Here is a 21,739-nt window from a genome sequence, read left to right as displayed (position 1 = left end):
CCGCAGTGGCTGAAAGAGCAAACGGGACCTTCAAAACAAAGCTAGCCAAACTTGCAGAAGAGACTGGGCAAACCTGGATCAAGGTTTTACCCCTGGCCCTCTTTGAAATGAGGGTCACCCCACACAAGGCTACCAAATTGACCCCTGCTGAAGTAGTACACGGCCGTCCCCTACGCACCCCATGGGAAGCAGCACTTGCACCACGACCTGGCACACAGGGCCATCTCGGCCATTGAATGGTACTTATTACGTATGTGGATCATGGGCATACCCTTGGTTACCTGGGGTGCCACCTAGGGATGATCAGAGATGGGAAAGGTTGAAGGGCCCCACTGATTGGAGGGGGTGCTGCTATCTGGCGTATATAGTCCCGCACATGAGAACCATACAACATCTGGCTGACATATATACCCCCCCCCCCCCCCCCCCGAGGTCCAAATGGGGTATCTCGGAATCCGAACGATTCTGGATGATAGCTTTCCCCTTGTACGGTACAGCCCGTCTTTCACGCAAACTGATTAACACGGCCTCAGTCATGGAAAGATTGGCAAATGCCACGGCTGAGGCGTTCGCAGACACTCAGAAAGCCCTCTCCTCTCTGACAGCCGAGGTGGTGGCCCTCCGTACCGTGGCACTGCAGAACCATATGGCATTAGCTTTTATTCTGGCTGAAAAAGGTGCAACCTGTGCTTTAGTGGGAAAAGAATGTTGTACTTATATTCCCGACGAATCCTCCAACATCACCAACCTAGCTGCTCACATATCACAAGAAGTAACTAAGATCAAGCAGGTTGGGGAAGAAATGAACCATTACCATGACGAGACTGGCCCCTGGGCCGCATGGCCGTTCAGCATTTTCGGAAACCTCTGGGGAACTGTCGTACACTATGGTTTGATTGTGCTGCTGATAGTTGCATCACTGTACATGGTTAAATGTATCCGATTATTCTGTGCCTCACGGAGAATACAAGTTATCATGTTATGATAAAAGGAGGGAATGTAAAGGAGAAAGGGGATTTAAGGGTTAAGGTGTATGTGACCAAATGCTACATGAAGATGAACTGTCACTAAATTAGATTGCATACCTCAGATGCCTGCAAGTCTATCTCTGTGTAGATGCCGGCTTGAGATTACAAAACTACAAAGGATAGGAAACGGATACAAAGGAAGAGCACATAGAATGAGCCTCTTTACAATCACCATAAAGTTGAGCACCAGGAAGATGTGTTTATGTTAATAGACTGAATTAATGACCTCGGACAATGGCCAGTGATAGTGGGTGATCATTCATTGAACTCCTATCCTCTTGCAAGACCACCCGTGTGGGGTGTCTGGTTCTGTTATCACTTCTAAAAAACCTATTGTATTTGGTGTATAAAAATGCTGCTGAAACACTCTGTAGGTGAGTGGGGTCCTCGAGTGACTGCTAGATACTAGTTGCAGCTCTCCCACTCCCACTGGCGTAATAAAAACTTTAATGTTTTATCACTTTATGGTATTGTTGTCTGTCTAGTAGAATCGAACTTTAACACACCTGGATATGCATCCCATTTCTCCTTTTCTATTCCACCCATCCACTTTCTCCTCGATTCCGTCCTCTGGCTCCACTTTTCCTGCCTCTTCTATCCTTATTTCCTTATCTCACACTTTTTTGCCTCTGGCCTTTGTCCACCCATCAAAATCCCCCCTCACTTGTATCCACTCTCACTTGCCAGGCTTTGTCCTTCCCCCACCTCTCCAACAGCTTTCTCTACCCCTACCATAATCAGTCGTGACCCATAATGTTGCTGTCTAGGTCCTCCAGAGATGCTGTCTGACCCTCTGCACTTTGTGTCCATGGTCCAAAGAAGGATCCTGCCCTGAAACGTCACCTATCCACGTCCTCTAGAGATGCTGCCCGACCCGCTGAGTTACTCCAGCACCTTGTGTCTTTGTTCTTTGTAAACCATCACCTGCAGTTCCTGGTGTGCACATCTCACTGTAATTGTGTGGCAATGCGTTGCCATCACACCTGGTTGTGACAGCAGTCGCCTTTCAGCACACCTCTGAGTGTTTAGCGTCTGGACCTCCTTTTCGGCTTCTCCACCACCACCTCGATCTCGTCGTCGCTGGGCGTGAGCGGCCTCCTGATGACCTTCTTTTCCACCTTGTACTTCTGCTCCCCGACTTTGGGCTCTGCTTGGACCAGGTACTCTCCGTTCTGGTAGGAGATGGTGACGTGGGTCTTGGGGTAGGTGCCATAGACACGTCGCAGTTCATTCTGCAGGAGGTCGGGGAGCTCCCTACTGGGGCCGTAGATCTGTCCCATCTTACCCCAGTGTAAATCGCCCCTCAGGGAGGCACCTTCGGGCCAGGCGCCCGCAGCGGGAGGGACATACCCCGTGTAGGAGTAGTATGGTGGGTACTGGTAGGAGGCCGGGTTTGCAGGTGGCAGCGGTGGTGATGGTGGGTACCAGTAGGGGGAGATGTAAGGAGTCCTGTAGAAATGGTGGTACACCATATGTTTCCCTGGACCTTCACAGTCCACGGTGGGGTCCACCATGACCAAGGTGAGCGGTCGACTGGAAAAGTTGTGCATCTGGATGGGAGGCAGCATGAAGGTCTCAGTGGGCATCGTGACCCTCCATGGTGCCACAGGTCCATATGGCCCAGGGGCTGCATACATGTTCAAGGCAGGCTCTGTCTCTGCGTCACCAGCTCACTCCAGCGCTTGGCTATCGAGAGTCCCGGCCACCTTCTCCACTGAAACGTCACAATCCCAGCCTCCGTGTTCTGCTTGCTGTGAAAGAAACAAAACAACTTTTTTAAACCGTAGCTTTCACTGTTTCTTTAGGCTTTAGTGATACAAGCACGGAAATGAGCCCTTCGGCCCACCGTGTCCGCACTGACCAGCGATCACACCGTACACTAGCCTACACACACGAGAGACAATTTTACAAATTAGCGAAGCCAAATAACCTACAAACCTGTACGTCTTTGGCGTGTGGGAGGAAACTGGAGCACCCGGAGAAAAGCCACATGGTCACAGGGAGAACGTGCAAACTCCATACAGACAGCACCCGCAGTCAGGATTGAACCGAGATCTCTGGTTCTGTAAGGAGGCAGCTCTACCACTGTGCTGCCCGAGTAAGCCTCAATCGTACCATTTGGAGCATTGTGAGCAGTTTTGGGCCCCATATCTGAGGATGGATGTGGAAGGCTTGGAGGGGGGTCTCGAGGGGCTCCCGGCGATGATTGGGTTAATGTATTGAGGAGTGTTTGATGGATCTGGGCCTGCACTCACTGGAGTTTAAAAGGATGAGTGGGTGGGGGGGGGGGGAGGATCACATTGCAACCTACCGCATGATAAAAGGTCGAGATAGCGTGGATGTGAAAAGGATGTTTCCAGTCATGGGAAAGTCTAGGACCAGAGGGCACAGCCTCAGAATAAAAGGACATAGCTTTAGAATGGAGATGAGGGGGGATTTCTTTAGCCAGCCAGTGAATCAGTGAATTTCATTGCCACAAACGGCAGTGGAGACCAACTCATTGGGTATTTTTAATGTGAAGATTGATAGTTTCTTGATTTGTCAGGGGGTCAAGGTTTACGGGGAAGCAGGAGAATAGGGTTGAGAGGGAGAAATAGATCAGCCATGATCGAATGGCGGAGCAGACTCGATGGGCTGAATGGCCTAATTCTGCTCTTATGGCTTTCTCAACCACGTTTGTATAAAACCCACCTGAGCATTATTTAAGTTTAGGTTTATTATTGTCACATGTCCCAAGATACAGTGAAAAGCTTTGTTTTACATGCTATTCAATCAGATCAGATAATACTATACATAAATACAATCAAGGCAAACTTAAGTACATTAGACAGAATTGGGCACACTTCACATTTGGACAAGATGAATAGGCCAAGGGTAACAGGACCGGGTTAAGCAGGAATGGGCAAACAAATGGCGGTGGCACTGCAGTAGAATTGGTGCATAACAGCACCAGAGTGCCAGTTTCGATACCAGAGTGCCAGGTTCGATCCTGACTACGGGTGTTGTCTGCACAGAGTTTGTACGTTCTTACTGTGACCATGTGGGTTTTCCCAGGAATTTCCGGTTTCCTCCCGCACTCCAAAGATATGAAGGTTTGTAAATTAATTGGCTTCTGTAAATTGTAAATTGTTCCTCGTGTGTAGGATAGTGCTAGTGTACAGGGTGATCGCTGGATAGCACAGACTCAGTAGACTGAAGGGCCTCTTTGCAACTGTATCTGTTTCCAGCTGTTTGATTAGTACGGGTGTCAAGGGTTATGGGGAGAAGGCGAGAGAATGGGGTTAGGAAGGAGCGATAGATCAGCCATGATTGAATGGCGGAGTAGACTTGATGGGCCGAATGGCCTAATTCTGCACCTATCACTTGTGACCTTATGTATCTCTAAAACTAAAACTAAAACTAAACTAAACAAAAAAGGAGCCATAACATCATGACCTGAATAGCCAAAACATTATGACCACCTGCCTAATATGCTGTTGGTCCTCTGTGTGCAGCCCCATACGCAGCAGGGTGCGATGCACTGTGTATTGTGACACATTCCTCCCATGACCACCATTTAAATTTTCTGTGACTTGTGCCACAATAGACCTTCTGTCGGTTTGGACTAGACGGGATAGCCTCCGTTGCCCAACACCCTGTCGCCGGTTTGTGGTTTGTTCCTCCTCGGACCACTGTCGGTAGGTACTCACCACTGCTGACCGGGAGCACCCCACAAGCCTTGCCGTTTCAGAGATGCTCTGACCCAGTCGTCTGGCCATAACAATTTGGCCCTTGTCAAAGTCGCTCAGGTCTTTACTCCTGCCCATTTCTCCTTCATCCAACACGTCAACTTCAAGAACTGACTGTTCACTTGCTGCTGAATATATCCCACCCCTTGACAGGTGCCATTGTAACAAGATAATCAATGTTATTCACTTCGCCTGTCAGTGGTCATAATGTTTTGGCTGATCGGTGTATATAGCAAACAAGATTAATAGCATCTGCTGTTCCTCTCCTCACATTCTACTCCACTGCGAAATCTCCTCAAGGAATGCCTACTTTGAAGGAGTTCTCCTCCTCTCTCTGACCGGAGTTCTGTGAGACCCTACTTTCAGTCTGAAGAAGGGTCTCGATCAACGAAACGTCACCCATCCTTTTTCTCCAGAGATGCCACCTGACCGGCTGAGTTACTCCAGCACTTTGTGTCTATCTTCAGTTTAAACCAACATCTGCAGTTCCTTTCTGCACACTCAAGATAAATAGCAGAATTGTTTGACCCCCAACTCTGTAAAATACTTTCCTCCCTCCCTTGCAATAATTTTTAATTACCGGTGCCACAACGCAAGACTGATTCAGAACAATTGCATGACCTTCAAACCCATGATGTTACAAGCAACAAATTAGTGATCTCAGGTTACCTGACCTCTCACTTCCTAGTGATGTATAGAGCATAGGAACCACAAATACAATTATTGCCTCTTAGAAACTCGAGGCTTGGTTCATGGACATTTCCTTGTTTAAATACAGAACGCTATAAACTTCAAAAGGTTCATAAATATTAAAAATAAATAAATCTTTTCACATTCCTCAAGCGAGAAACAAATAACATCCCGCCACATATTCATTGTTCAAATCTGTGTTCTTCAGCATAGCCTGTAGCCAGTATATTTTACCGGAATGAATAGCTCAGGTAAGAGACACATATGAGACCACTCTATTTAGTAAATTAGAGTCATAGCAGGCCCTTCAGCCCATCTCATCCCTGCTGACCAAAATGCCCCATCTACACTGGTCCCACCTGTTCACGTGTGACCCATGAGGAAGACCTCATTGAAACTTACCGAATAGTACAAGATCTGGATCGAATGGATGAGGAGAGGATGTTTCCACTAGTGGGAGAGTCCAGGACCAGAGGCCAAAGCCTCAGAATGAAAGGACGTACCTTCAGAAAGGAGATGAAGAGGAATTTCCTTAGTCAGAGGGTGGTCAATCTGTGGAATTCATTGCCACAGATGGCTGTAGAGGCCGTCAATGGATATTGTAAAGTGGAGATTGATAAACTAATGATTAGTGCGGCTGTCAGGGGTTAAGGGGAGAAGGCGGAAGAATGGGGTTGAGTGGGAAACATAGATCAGCCATGATTGAATAGCAGAGTAGACTCGATGGGCTGAATGGTCTAATCGTGCTCCTACAACTTATATTGCTCTAAACTTCTATGGTCCCTATCCATGTATCTGTCCAAGTGCCTTTTAAATGTTCTGGCACCTGCCTCCTCTAGCAGGTCATCCCACATACCCACCACCCTCTGAGTGAAAAGGTTGCCCTCAAGGTTCCTATGAAGAATTTTAAGAGGCTTTTTTTTTTTTAAGGGAAAGATATATTACTTACTTTCTCGAGCAGATAAATATTTCACGCACACAAGTCTATCACGAAGCGAAGATTGAAAATGCAACTTGCTTGGGTGACCAAGAAGGGTTGTGTGATTGCTGCAGGAAGCACACGGACCTTGGAGAGATCTTGGGAGAGTAGACTTGATGTGCCGTGTTTCCAGTCACTGGCGGTCTCCCGGGTTCGCAGCGCCTGACCCGTGTCTCCACCTTCCAGACCCGGTCCGGGGGGGGTGTTCCAGTCCACGGTCCCTTCTCCCAGCCACTGCCAAACCTTTCTCCCACCACACGCCGCCTCTGGCCAACTAGCCGCTGCTGTGTGCCAGTGACCCCGTTACTAGGCGGGGTGGGTGGAAAACAAGGCGGGGGAGGAGATGCAGGGAGGGAGGGAGGGAGGGAGGGAGGGAGGGAGGAAGGAGGGCGAGAGACAGGGAGTGGAGAATGCAGGAAGGGAAGAAAGAATAAAAGAGGAAAAAAGACTATTATTTTTTTCTCTAACATTGGGGCTATTGATTTATTGATATGTATTTATAAGATCGTCTTTACCAACCTGTTGTGCTGCTGCAGGTAGGAATTTCATTGTGTTTTGTCGTGGGTACATGTGACAATTAAACACTTTTGACTGGTGCTTTCCGACCTTAAACTAATTCAACCAAGTTCAGCGGCAGCGAGTTGCTTTTTTCGAATGTTATCGTGGTGCTAAAGAATCCCACATACAACCAGATGACAACAGCAAGAAATAGAAGCATACCTCCCCCCCCCCCCCCCCCCCAAATAGACGTGTATAAAATTATGAAAGGCACAGATAGGGTAGACAGTTTGAACCTTTTTCCCCAGGGAGCAAATTTGAAAGACGAGAAGGCATAGCTTTAAGGCGAGAGGGTCAAAGTTTAAAGGAGATGGGCAAGTTTTTCACACCAAAACGAATGGGTGCTTGGAACATGCTACCAGGGGTAGTGGTGGAGCCAGTTACTTTGTGGCGTTTAGGAGGCATTTTGGATAGGCAGATGGATAAGCAGGGAATGAAGTGATATGGAACACGTGCAGGCAGATGAGATGTGTTTATCTTGGCATCATGTTCAGCATGGACATTGTGAATCTATACTGTACTGTTCTGTGCTCTGTGGTCCAGAACAGAGTACTATTAAAATGGTGATTTTCAGAGGGTCCTGGATGTTCTTGTGCACAAGTCAGCAACACTTAGCATCCAGGTGCTACAAGTAGTTAGACAGGCAAATAGTTTGCCAATCTTTATACTGATGAATGACCTATCATACCGAAGGCTCGTCAGACAGTGGGATCCGCCAAAGGCTCGATGGACAGCGGGTCTGGGAACCCACTTGTTGGTCGGAAAAACCGGGAGAGAGCAGGAAGACGGCGGATGTGAGGAGCAAGGGCCGGTAGGAGAGTGAACCGGGGTAGGAGAGCCACCACCGCCTTCAGGGCGGCTGCAGGAGGAGCCCCCGGGCGAGGAGAGGAGAGGAGAGGGTCTTCAGTTTGTGGGAGCTGCTCTAGTATTTGGAGCGTGCTGGGCGACCGGACTTCGGACTTTGAATAATGGTGCCAAAAATGACAGTGTCTGCATGTGTAATATATGCAAAATGAATTTCACTGTGCAGTTGCACATGTGACAAATAAAACACCTTTGAACCACTATTGAATGGCAGAGCAAGGTTGAATGGACAGTTGGCTTACTCATGTTGCTAATTGACCTTTTTTAGAGATACAATGCGGAAACGGGCCCTTCTGTAAGATTTGAGAAGTTCTCCCTCATTCTGCAAGCAACACCAAACCAAAGAGCTGCAGTTTGGACATTTTAAACGGGAGACTGGGGTTGATAGCGGAGAAAGGCTGCGGTCAGTTTACCAGGGGATGTCACAATCCGTGGGTCCTAAGATGGCCGCAGGACCTCGTGACCAGCCACAAAAGGCAAAAACCTTACAGCCCAGTCTCTAGGTTTCTGCAAAGCCACGGCCAGAACAATGGATGGATATTGGCCATGCAGAAACCTGCGAAACCAGGTCGAAGTCCAGACACTGGGGCACTGACATCAGCATACTTACAATGCCCCAAGCCGACCTACACAGTTAATCCCGTTAAGGGGGCACAATAGCCCATAGAAAACTACCTGGTAGGTGAAGGGAAACCAGTTAAACCCATCACCTCGCAACGAAATACCAATTAACATCGTCTGACCATCCCCGGTACCCCCGGACATAAGCGCAGATCAGAGAGAAAACTCATACATATCTTTTAAACAAAGAGATCCCAAGATCTGGCGGGAGATAGGACGGGCCAGAATAGTATAACTGGCCACGACTTTTGGGTTTTAGTCTCAGGCAGGCAACTCAAGTCAAACGGATGCAGGAGGAAGAAAAGACAGGCAAGAAGAAGCGAAGTGCAAGAGAGAGGAACCGGCACGCAACTCGAGAAGAAATACTGCAAGAAAACCTGCAAGGAACGCAAGAAACGGAAGGAAGAAACTCAGGGGACAAGCACGACCCTCACGGAAAGCAGCGGAGAAGCAGCACGAACAGCCAGTAACCCCAGTAATAGCCCCATGGTGAGCATGTACTCCGATCCTGCATATCCTGGACATAGTTTAGTGTAGAGGGAAGGGTGGTTTGAATAAACATGGGTGTGTAAAGGAATATGTGTTGGTCAATTTTGCGATGTGTCGTACGTTCCCCATCTTACAGTCGTGTATATGTCTTGTAGAACTGCGTTTTAGAATTCATAGTCAAAAGTATTCATGTAATTCGGTATGTGTCTTATAGATATGTCTTATAGAACTGTATAAGTACTCATGGACAATAGTTCCAAGCGCTCAATAAAAGCCTTTTCCATTTAAACCCTGGTCTTCAAATCTGGTCTGGTTGAAATTTTCTGCACTATAAACGCTCCTGCATCTAAGTCCAGTGTCTAGAACCGTAGGGGGTGAGTGGGTCGAACCACTCACGGGGAACCAGTGTGCGCGGCCTGGTCAAGGGATCAGAGCAAGGCACGGGGACCTTAGGTCGGGCGAAAGCTCGGCGCAGAAACCCCTTACACTTCGGCCAACCGAGTCTGCACCAACCAGCAATCACGCTGTGCACTAACACTATCCTACACACTAGGGACAATTTGTAATTTTTTACTGAGCCAATTAGCATTCAATTCTGTACATCTTTGGAGTGTGGGAGGAAACCGGAGCACCTGGAGAAAACCCACATGGTCTGAGGGAGAACATGCAAACGCCATGCAGACAGCGCCCATAGTCAGGATGGAACCAGGGTCTTTGGTGCTGTAAGGCAGCAACTTTCCCACTGCGCCGCCGTGTCTCTTCATCGGCCGAGGCATTGAGTACAAGAGTTGGAATGCGGCACAAAATATTGATTAGTCTGTCGGTGTATTGTGTGCAATTACTGTCATGTTATAGGAAGGAATGTAGTGAATGCAGAACATATTCACAAGGACGTCTCATGGAAAGGAGTGTTTGAGTTATCATATCATATCATATCATATATATACAGCCGGAAACAGGCCTTTTCGGCCCTCCATGTCCGTGCCGCCCAGTGATCCCCGTACATTAACACTATCCTACACCCACTAGGGACAATTTTTACATTTACCCAGCCAATTAACCTACATACCTGTACGTCTTTGGAGTGTGGGAGGAAACCGAAGATCTCGGAGAAAACCCACGCAGGTCACGGGGAGAACGTACAAACTCCTTACAGTGCAGCACCCGTAGTCAGGATCGAACCTGAGTCTCAGGCGCTGCATTCGCTGTAAAGCAGCAACTCTACCGCTGCGCTACCGTGCCGCCCTTGTGAGGAGAGAATGGATAAGCTGGATCTGTATTCCCTGGAGCAAAGGTGGCGGAGGGTAACATGACGGGTGTATAAGATTATGAGAGGCACAGTGAGGGTAGATAACCAGAGTCTGTGTCCCATGGGAAGGGTGTCTAAAACTACAAGGTGTAGGTTTAAGGTCATAAGACCTTAAGACATAAGAGCAGAATTTGGTCATTCGACCCATTGAGTCTGCTCTGCCATTTGATCATGGCTGATCTATTTTTCCCTCTTGACCCTCTTCTTCTGCCTTCTACATGTAGCCTTTGATGCCCTTACTAATCAAAAACCTATCAATCTCTGCTTTAAAAATGCCCAATAACTTGGCCTCCACCGCCATCTGCAGCAATGAAGTCCACAGGTTCATCACCCGCTGGCTAAAGAAATTACTCCTCATCTCCATTCTAAAGGAAAGTTTTTATACTCTGAGGCTCTGGCCTCTGGTCCTGGATTCTTCCACTGCTGAAAACATCCTCTCCACATCCACTCTGTCTAAGTAGTAGAAAGGCAAGAGAGAGTAGGTTTAAAGTGGATAGGCTATAGTTTTTGCCTGTCTATGACCTAACCACTTTAAAATCTACATAGTTTTAGAGTGAGAGGGAGTAGATTTATTGGGGATCTGAGAGGTAGATTTTTTACATTAAGTGTAGTTGGCATCTAGAATGAGCTACAAGAAGACGTACTGGAGATGGGAACAGTACCAACTTTTAACTGGCGTCTTGAATGAGCAAGGTAGATTGTTTTTATGCTGTACATCTCTTTGACTCTAAATGTCATTATTTTGCCATGATCATTTTAATCTTCTGCATCTTAGAAACCTGGGGAGCAACCATTAGTTCTGGGACATCATGTACCATAAACAAGCCTCTACATAAGATGCTGTCATTACATAAGTTTCCACAGCCACCCAGGTATTCAATGCCAGATATCAAAGTTCCACAGTGGCAATGGTACATTATTTATAAGCGGCAATCTTCGTAAAGGGACAGGCAAATCTTGCACCATCTTCAATATTGTGCTACTCAGTCATTTTAATGACACCACCCCCTAATGTTATACAGTCAAATGTTAGTGCAGATGAACCATTGATATAACGAGGCATCAACACTACAGCAATCTGTGTTTTCCCACATTGCAACAGTGATGGGTCTTTCCCACATCGACGTCTAAGGCCTGCTGGATCTCCGGGTTGCAAACTATTTTAACTCCCCTTCCCACACCAACCTTTCTGGCCTGGGGCTCCCCCATTGCCAGAGTGAGGCCACACATAAACTGGAAGAACAGCACCTCATATTCCACTTGGGTAGCTTACAACCCAATGGTATGAACATTGAGTTCTCCTATTTTCAAGTAATCCTCCTCTCTTTTTCTCCTCCACCCTGGTGTGTACTCATTTCTATCTCCCATCCCCCCCCCCTTCCCCCAGACACCTTGCATTTCTCCATTCCTTTGTACATCTCCCATCTCCAAGTCCCTCATTTCCTTTTTATCCGCCATTTCCACCTATATCCCTTCCTCTGGCTTTACATCTCTCTCCTCTTTCCTTACCTTATACTGTTTGTCTCCATTTCACCTCCTGCCTTTGTCACAGTCCACCCTTCTGCCAATCGTCCCTCCCCTCCCAACCTATATTCAGATTTTATTTCCAGCTTTCTCCCCACTTCTACAATCAGCCTGAAGGCGGCTCTCAACCCAAAACGTCGCCTGTCTATTCCCTCCATGGATGCTGCTGACCTGGGATGAACCAACCCAGTGTCATGAATATTGACTTCTCCAACTTTAAGTAACCCATGCATTTCCTCTCTCTCCACCCCTCCCCTACCCAAGTCACACCAGCTTCTCCTTCTCACCCAACAAACAGCTAAAAATGGCGTTTCCTTTATCATCGTTACTTTTTTGCATTTCTTTCATTCATTGTTCTATATCTCTCTACATCATCATCTACAGTATATCTCTCATTTTCCTTTCCAGTGATTTTCAGTCTGAAGAAGGATCTCGACCCAAAACGTCACCCATTCTTTCTCTCCAGAGATGCTGCCTGTCCCGCTGAGTTACTCCAGCTTTTTGTGTCTATCTTCAATGCTGCTGACCTCTTAAGTTCCTCCATCAGATACAAGGAACTGTAGATGCTGGTTTACAACTGTAGATGCTGGTTTATGCAGGTGTAAAAATCATGGGAGGAATAGATCGGGTAGATGCACAGAATCTCTTGCCCAGAGTAGGGGAATCGAGGACCAGAGGACATAGATTCAAGGTGAAGGGGGAATTATTTAATAGGAATCTGAAGGGTAATTTTTTTCACACAAAGGGTGGTGGGTTTATGGAACAAGCTGCCAGAGGAGGTTGTTGAGGCTGGGACTATCCCAATGTTTAAGAAACAGTTAGACAGGTTCATGGATAGGACAGATTTGGAGGGATATGGACCAAGTGCAGGCAGGTGGGACTAATGTAGCTGGGACATTTTGGCCTGTGTGGGCAAGTTGGGCCGAAGGGCCTGTTTCCACAATGACTCTAATAGAAGACACAAAGTGCTGGAGTAACTCCAGGGATTTTGCCTGACCCGTTGAGTTCTTCCAGCACTTTACTCCATTCTTTTGCTCAAGATTCCGGCATCTGCAGTTACTTATATCGACAAAACCATTAATTTGGCTTTGGGACATTGTGAAAGGCACTACATTAAAGCAAGTTTTTTTTTTGAAATCGCTAAAAAAAGAGACTTCCGTGTTTTAACAAAATACACTAGTTTCAACTCTGGTATTTGTAAACCAATGCTGTTGCTCCTTTTGTTTAAGATTAAAGAATTCTTTAAAAATTGCCTTAGGAATAAAAGAAACAACGGTTCCGTCCCTTTGCAATTTTATTGCAAACAACATTTTGCAGAACTCTCTCTCTCTCTCTCTCTCTCTGTCCCTCCCTCCCCTGCATCCTCTTCTCCCTGAATCCTTCCATTCCCAACACAGGCCCCTGAAATCCCTGGGATCGCCACGTCTGCAGCACCTGCCAATCAAAGTGTCGCGAGCGGGAGCGCGCGCCCGCCCGTCCCCGGGCCGCCGGCTGCGCGCGCCTCCGCCTCCCCTGAACGTCACCGCGCGTGCACAGGAGGCCGATACGCCCAATGGAAAGCGTCGTTGTTGGTGGACCGTGGGCGGGTTCAGCCAATGGAGGGGGGCGGAGGGGGCGGTATCAGCTGGGCGGCGGTTGGCTGAGCGCGTCACCGGGGGGGCGGGATCAGCGGCGCGCTGGGCGGTGGTTGGCGGAGCGCGTCACTGGGGGGGCGGGATCAGCGGCGCGCTGGGCGGTGGTTGGCGGAGCGCGTCACTGGGGGGCGGGTTCAGCGGCGCGCTGGGCGGCGGTTGGCGGAGCGCGTCACGTGGGGGGCGGGATCAGCGGACGCGTCACGGGGGGGGCGGCCGTTGTAACGGGAGGGAGACAGATCGCACAGTCAGACAACGCCGCCTCCGTCGTGGCAAGAGTCGGCCTCCCTTCACTGTGTGTGAACATGTGGCAGTCGCAGCTGGAAGAGCCGGTGGGTTAATGAAGAACCGTCTGTGAACGGGTGGGTCGGCGGAGAAGCTGGCGCGGGGGAGTGAAGGTGGGCAGTGGGTAAGAGGGGGAACATTGGGAGAGCAGAGGCCGTGGGGACTGCGGTGAGAATGGGGTGGCTGAAGGGGAGAAGTGGGGAGAACAGATGGTGGGAATGTGGGAAGGGCGAGTGAACAGGGGAGGGAGCGGGAGGGGGCCAGGGGGATGGAAGTAAGGTGAGTGGTGGAGAGTATGGAGTGAATGGTGAAACATAGTCTAAAAGGTGCTGGGGTAGGCCATTCGGCCCTATGATCTCTTCTAGCTCCGCTCATGCTCCCCCTCCCCCCACTCGTAACAAGGACAGAATCCCCCTCGTTCTCACCTTCCACCCCACCAGCCAGCGGATCCAACAAATCATCCGCCAACATTTCCGTCACCTCCAACGGGACCCCACCACTGGCCACATCCCATCCCCTCCCCTCTCTGCGTTCCGCAGAGACCGTTCCCTCCGTAACTCCCTGTCCACTCGTCCCTTCCTACCCAAACCACCCCATCCCCGGGCACTTTGCCCTGCAACCGCACGAGATGCAACACCTGTCCCTTTACCTCCCCCCTCAACTCCATCCAAGGACCCGAACAGTCTTTCCAGGTGAAACAGAGGTTCGCCTGCACCTCCTCCAACCTCATCTATTGTATCCGCTGCTCCAGTTGTCAACTTATTTACATCGGCGAAACCAAACGCAGGCTCGGTGATCGCTTCGTTCAACACCTGCGCTCAGTCCGCGTTAACCAATCTGATCTCCCGGTGGCTGAGCACTTCAACTCCCCCTCCCATTCCCAGTCTGACCTTTCTGTCATGGGCCTCCTCCAGTGCCATAGTGAGGCCCACCGGAAATTGGAGGAACAGCACCTTGTATTTCGCTTGGGCAGCTTACAACTCAGCGGTATGAACATTGACTTCTCTAACTTTAGATAGTTTCTCTTCCCCTCCCCCTTACTAGTTCTCCGACTGTCTTCCTGTCTCCACCTATATCCTTTTTTTGTCCAACCCCCCTGACATCAGTCTGAAGAAGGGTCTCGACCCGAAACGTCACCTATTCCTTCTCTCCAGAAATGTTGCCTGACCCGCTGAGTTACTGCAGCATTTTGTGATACCTTGAAATACATTTTGTTTACTTTGCTAAAAGGTGGTGAAAGTAAATCTTGAGATGTTTAAAATGCAATGTCGACCATGAGGTTACTTGCGTTATATGCTTTAAAGGGAAGTTTAATGTGAAGTTTTGGGCAACATTTTATTTTTGTTTCCTTAACTTCCACCTCTTTTCTAATTCTTTCCCATGCCACCTTCATTATTGGGTAAGACTGAAACAGTTAGAACATTCCATCCGGTTAGTTCATTGATGTGTCATGCTTAACTTGATTGTTGCACTTGCATGTGTCAAAAGCTAGTGGTTTTGAGTTCCATTGTGGTAAAATAATGATAGTTGAGTGAACACTGCCAGCTATGGAACAAGTGCCGTGTAAACCAGCATATTCGGTTTCTTTTTTCTGAAGATGCTGGTTTAGTGCCATGGTGCCAGAGATGTAACCTTTCAGTCAAACACTTTGAATGAAGCTCTATTTATCCATATTTGTGTGGATAAGATTTCATGGCACAGCTGCAAAGAAAAGCAAGGGTGTTTCCCCAGTCAACCTTTAATTCTTCAGCCAGCAAAACAAAACAATTATCTGTTCATTATTACAGTTCAGCAAAGGGGCCTTACTGTAAGCAGTGTTATTTTGTTTCCTATGTTACTATTTTAAAAAGTGCTAATTGGTTGAAAACCACTCTGGGCTATCCTTGGGCAGTATGCTTGCCTGCATCTGTCAGGGCACTATTATCAAAGTTGACAAGTCCGGCTTCCATCGCCCGGCTCGGCCGCGAGACGTTTCAGCGCCCGGTGCGACTCGGCCGCGGGGACTTCCATCCCCTTGCGGGGACTGTGCGGGTCGGTCGGGGACGAGCTGTCTGTCCGTGGGCGTGGGGAAGAGAGTGGAAGTTTTGTTGCCTTCATCACAGTGAGGGGGTGTTTGGAGTCACTGTGATGGACGTTTGTGTTGGGGTCATGTGTCTTGTGTTCTTTTTTGTGTATGACTGCTATGTAGTTTCGTTCGGTACCTTGGTACCGAACGACAAATAAAGCTCTGTTGAACTGTTGTATTGCTGCTGTATAAAACTTTGGCTAGCTACATTTGCAGTACTGTGTGTAATTCTGGTCACTGCATTATAAGGATGGCTTTAGAGAGGTGCAGAAGAGGTTTACCAGGATGTTGACTGGATTGCAGTGTTTATGTACAAGGAGTGGTTGGATAAACTTGGATGTTTTCTCTGGAGCGCAGAAGGCTACGTGGAGACCAGACAGTGTAAAAAAATTGAGAGTCATGAATAGGGTAGACAGTTGGTCTTTTTCCTTGGGTAGAAATGTAAATAATAAAGAGCACAGTTTAAGGTGAGAGTGGCAAAGTTTAAAAGAGATGTTCAAGGCAAGTTTTAAAAAAATGTGCTGCCTGAATGTGCTCACAGTGGAGATGGTGGAAGCAGATACGACAGCCACATTTAAGAAGCATTTAGACACTGGTGGGGAATAGAGGGATGTGCGCCATATACATGCAGGTGGGATTAGTTAGATTGACATTGTGTTGAGCTGAGGGCTTGTGCCTGTGCTGAACTGTTCTATGTTTCAAGATTGACGGATGTTTCTAAAGCAAAGGGATATGGGAGAGATTGTGGTGTTGAGGTTGTGAAGTTGTTCTGACCAACCATTCATTTTTTTAAAAAATGTGATTAAATCCGACTGCTAAGAATCCTCTCCAATATCTCCCCTACAACTGATGTGAGGTATATCAGCCTATAATTTCTAAGCTCATCCAATTTCAATGAACATAACACAAGTATTCCATTTAAAAGCTTACATGCCCAACTGGGAGAAGTCTATAGGGAAGAAATATTAGGCAATGTGACAATCTGAAGAAGAATCCTGACCCGGAACATCACCTATCCTTTTCTCCAGAGATGCAGCCTGACCTGCTAGGTTACTCCAGCACTCTGTCTTTCTTCAGTTTAAACCAACATGTGCAGTTCATTCTTTCTACATTTTAACTTTGATTTTTGGCAATATACTGTATGCTTTATGGTTCAGTTAACTAATGTTACCTTTGGATTGCTGTTCACAGCCTACCCAGGACCGATGGCTTTTGGCTGCTGTCATAACTGAGACTTCTCCTGTAACGATGCAAGCAAAATGACCAAGAAGCTAGAACTACGATATAATGGATAGTTGAAGTCATGGGAGTCAGACCTGTAAACTGCCTGAACATTCCTACAGCAGTGCTGTATGGTTCTTTATCGCTGTTTGTCTCCATACTCCATAATGTGTTTCTCCTGTACTATGTGGAGACATTTGTATCTGTTTACAAAATCGATAAGTTATCCTTCTGGATTGGTGAGGTAAGTGATTTAATGTATTTTTTGCCCTTTCTAAAAAAAATCTATTTGGTAGCATTTTTTTTATCAGCACTTGAAAAATGCAGACACAACTGTAACTGTTTTATGGGAGTCAGCCAAAATGTGTCCATAGATTTCGGACTCTAATATGACTTGAATTAGTGAAAATACATTTATCTTCTAAAATTCTTTCAATGACTTGTTAAATGCAATGTGAAAGATGAGCAAATTCCAGATATGTTGTATCCAAATATCACTTTCATTTGTCAGATTGAGTGACTAGGAAATTTCATTCAAATGAGTGAATCTTGTTCAATATATTTTATTTGGTGTTAAATATTTTTGGATGTTTTTTAAAGCCCATTTGTAAGGTGAACACGATCCTCTCAGGCACTTTGAAAAATTATTGGATTGTGTTAGGAATAAAACTGAATTTCTGTAATTGAAAAAAATAGTTATTTATTTTGAAAGAACATAAGTTAGTATAAATAGAATCCATGTTTCAAAGTTCAATCTTAGATTTACTAAAGACAATTTTGTAAAGTTATTGAATTGAAAACAATATTTGGAATGTTTTTGTAGTTTCTTTAGTTGTTTAAGAGTGGACGTAGTAGAGAGAAAGTAATTGAAGATAGAATTTAGTTGTAAATTCTGTCAGAGAAGGACAATTTTCTTGCTCTCTGTAATTACCAGATTATTGTAGTGTAAGGAGGTCCAGAAGATTGTGCTTTAGTATTTATTTCCCCTTCTTTGATACAAGGGGAGTAGTGACAAGACTGGCCAAGTTGCTGTTCATTGATTGTCTCCTTCCTGTCTATCTGCTACTCCCTATTTAAAAATCTAAAATTCTAGAATTGTACAAATGTATGGGATACATGGTGTTCTTGAAGGAGATGAATTCAGTTCTGCAACTTGTCTATCAATCAAACTGACATCAGTGCTCTGTTACAGCATAGAACAGTAGAGCACAGAAACAGACTATTCGGCCCACCCTGTTTGTACCTACCATGATGCTATGCTAATCTAAACTAATCCCATCTGCTTGCATATGGTTTGTAGCCCACTATTCCCTGCTTGTCCATGTTTGTCTAAATACTTTGTAAATGCAATCCCATGATTGTAATCTCAGACTGATTGTCACTAAACTACTAACAATCTTAACTTCCAAGCCATATTTCATTGCATTCAGGTGTAGTTGGTGGTCCCTGCTACTTAATCATTCCTCAGTCTTCTGCCATCACCCTTCTGCTCAAACAATCCTTGAACCCTTGGACTCTGCTAATATTCACTACCATCTTATAAGACACAGGAACAGAATTAGACCATTCTGCCCATAGTCTGCTTCACCATTCAGTCATGGCTGATGTATTTTTCCCTCTCAACCCATTCTCCTGCTTTCTCCCCGTAACTTTTGACCCTCTTACAAATCAAGAACCTTTCAATCTCCACTTTAACAATACCCAATGACTTTGCCTCCACCACCATCTGTTCTATAAAAATAGTCATATTAGAGTACAAGATAAATAACCATCATATCCCCAACCTATTGAAGAACAAAGAATTTCACAGATTCACCACCCTCTGGCAAAATAAATTTCTCCTCATCTCAATCCTAAAGATACTTTTATTCTGAGGCTGTGCCTTCTGCTCTGAGACACTCCCACTACTGAAAACATCCTCTCCACATCCACTCTATCTAGGTCTTTCATTATTGGGTAGTTTTCAATAAGACTAACCCCTTCCCCCATCATCCTCCTGAACTCCAACAGGCCTAGAGCCATAATCTCCTCTGCATTTTCTCCAAGGGATTGATGCTCCTGCTAAAGTAAAGCGCAGTGAATTTGACAGCACTTTTTTAAGGTTGAGGCAGTTATGTTAAGTGTTAGCATAACTATGTTGCTTCCACGCTCAAGCTTGTTTGTAAACCCAAAGATCACATTAATGTAACTTAAGCTGTCTTCAGATATTTATCTAGCCTGAAAATGTCCATATTTACATAAATATAAATAACGTGCCGATGTTACCATTGGTGGCACAAGTTACTGAGTTCATAAAAACTGCATTTGGTTCCATCATCTATTTGTTTAACAATATTCAATAACTTCAATATTGTTGTTGCATAATTCTTCTTCTGTTTTAATCTTCAGACCATTTTTCTCCTATGGAATAGTCTTAATGATCCATTATTTGGATGGCTAAGTGATCGCTCATTTCTGAGCACACAACAGTACGTATTAATAGACATTTTATATTTGGTGACGCTGTGCTTGGTTTTGAAGTTGGGTGATCGCAGAAAAATAATTGTGCATTGCTAATAAAAGAGTATTGCTTGAATCTCCAAACTGTTCCTGTTCCAAAGAGTCACCAAAATTAAGGATTTAGAATTATACATGTAATAAGTGAATACTGAGAATAGATTGATTGATACAGCATGGAACAGGCACCTTAGCCCACCGAGACTACGCCGACCATCGATCATCGTTCACGCTAGTTGTATGTTATCCCACTTTTGCATCCACTCCCTTCGCATGCGGGGCATTTTGCAGAGAGCCAATTAACCTACAAACCCGCACGTCATGGGGTGTATGGGAGGAAAGTTGTCCACCCAGACAGAAATCTATGTGGTCACGAGAAGAGTACAAACTCAACCCAGACGGCACCTGAAGTGGGGATCGAACTCGGGTCTCTGGGGTTGTGAGCCCAGCCCTACCAGCTGCACCACTGAGCTGCCCCAACGAAATGAAACATGAGGTTTTCAATTAAGATAACACATAAAATGTCCACTGTCAGAACTCTGAATTTAATTTGGTGCTCCATGTTCAGTACAGTGCGTGTATTTCCTTGTGCTTTCATGCACAATAAATATAAATCTCATAATCGTCATGAATTCTGTCTCTCACATGAACATATTTAGCCATTGCATAAACGCATCCAAATTCGGAAAAAGTTTTTGTGTATTTTCCATTGGATTTTAAGTGATGAATTACTTTGTTCCAGTTCTCCATTTCTTAATGGTCAAGGTTTTGCAGATGTAATGACTGGTTTTGCTATCAACAGTCATTGTGTGGCTGCTTTGAAACCAGAAGCATTATTTTTTTGTATGCAGTTAAAAATGGAATAGTAGAACTTGCTGCCAACTGTTTCCCCATGAAAGAGCATGGAATACTGTCTTGGAGTCTCTTCTCTCTAACCATGCCCCTCCCACAGAGTCCAATCAGCAATCACTCACCATACACTAGGACTATCCTACACACTATGAACAATTCACAATTGTTACCACAGCAAATTAATCTATAAACCTGTATGTCTTTGGAGTGTGGGAGCACTTGGAAGAAACCCACAGGGTCAAGGGGAGAACGTACAAATTTCATACAGACAGCACCCATAGTCTGGATTGAACCTGTAAGGCAGCAACTCTATTGCAAACCACTGTGCCGTGAGTTAAGGTTAGCAGGGTCATTTATAAAATGTTTAACAAAGGTTAATGAGTCAGGAAGTAGATTCTTTCGGAGACAATCAAAATGGAGTATAATTCTTCACTGATACATTTCTATGGCTACTATGTAGGTGTAACTTAATAGAATAGTACAGTAGAGGATCAGACTCTTAAGCCCACAATGTGCTGATATGATGCTGTTAAACTGCCTGCATGCGAACCAGCTCGATGTGTCTATCTAAAAGCTTCTTAAATGCCTCCACCACCACTGCAGGCAACACATTCTAGGAACCCACCACTCTGTATTTTTGAAAAAAAATTACCTCTCACATCCCCTTTAAATTTCCCCCCCTCACCTTAAAAAGTATGCCCTCTAGTCTTCAACATCTCCACCCTGGAAGGAAGGTTCTGACTATCTTGGTCAACTTGGTCAGTAATTGCCAGGTCAAATGCTGAAGGAATGCAGGATTTACTTGAAATTAGAGAAATCAATGTTCATAGTGCTGGGCATTAACGCTAAAGGTTAACACTGCATTCGCTTGTATGTCATGTGCTTATTTTCCTTACAGGTCAGGTGCTGCAATATCCTCTCCAGAGGTAGTGTTGAAGCGACTGGAAGCACTAATGCGGAATGGTCCTCTATTTGCACTGTCGTTCCTCTCTTTCTGGGTGGCGTGGGCAAGGCCAGGAGTACAATTTCTGGTCTGCCTTTGTCTATACGACGGATTCCTTACCATTGTGGACCTCAATCACAATGCCTTACTGGCAGACCTGGCCGTGTCGGAAAAGGACAGGACTAGACTGAATTTTTACTGTTCGCTTTTTAGTGCTCTCGGATCCCTATCAGTGTTCATGTCCTACGCAGTCTGGAACAAAGAAAACTTCTTCTCGTTTAGACTCTTCTGTGCAGCATTGTCTGCCTTTTCCATTTTTGGCTTTAGTATATGCACCTGGTTTCTCAGACAACGGTTCCAGTTGGAAGTCAGAGTAAAACATACAGAGGCCTCCATGTTAAAAGAGTAAGTATTTGTTAATTCTTCCCTCCTTCACCCTGTCCCCTCCTCAATCTT

General features: G+C 46.0%; 1 protein-coding gene across 5 annotated transcripts in view; it reads left to right on the top strand.

Annotated features, from left to right (window-relative positions):
* The first annotated feature begins 6,856 nt into the window (after positions 1 to 6,856).
* slc68a1a (solute carrier family 68 member 1a) overlaps positions 6,857 to 21,739 on the top strand; it is a 34,394-nt gene continuing 19,511 nt past the window's right edge. Inside the window, exons 1-5 of one of the 5 annotated variants that reach the window (XM_078413384.1) lie at positions 6,857 to 6,961; positions 8,728 to 8,957; positions 16,963 to 17,236; positions 19,381 to 19,460; positions 21,239 to 21,688. In XM_078413384.1, coding sequence (XP_078269510.1) covers positions 17,075 to 17,236; positions 19,381 to 19,460; positions 21,239 to 21,688 — 692 coding nt within the window. In that variant the 5' untranslated portion in view covers positions 6,857 to 6,961; positions 8,728 to 8,957; positions 16,963 to 17,074. Of the gene's footprint in view, positions 6,962 to 8,727; positions 8,958 to 13,633; positions 13,820 to 14,662; positions 14,694 to 16,962; positions 17,237 to 19,380; positions 19,461 to 21,238; positions 21,689 to 21,739 lie in introns of those variants that run through there. The other 4 variants (XM_078413381.1, XM_078413382.1, XM_078413383.1 and 1 more) reach the window with 4 other exon arrangements.

Source organism: Rhinoraja longicauda, chromosome 16, assembly GCF_053455715.1.
Source record: "Rhinoraja longicauda isolate Sanriku21f chromosome 16, sRhiLon1.1, whole genome shotgun sequence".
Classification (NCBI taxonomy): domain Eukaryota; kingdom Metazoa; phylum Chordata; class Chondrichthyes; order Rajiformes; family Arhynchobatidae; genus Rhinoraja; species Rhinoraja longicauda.
Note: the sequence above shows the minus strand (reverse complement) of the source record. Positions and strands in the feature narration are given on the sequence as shown.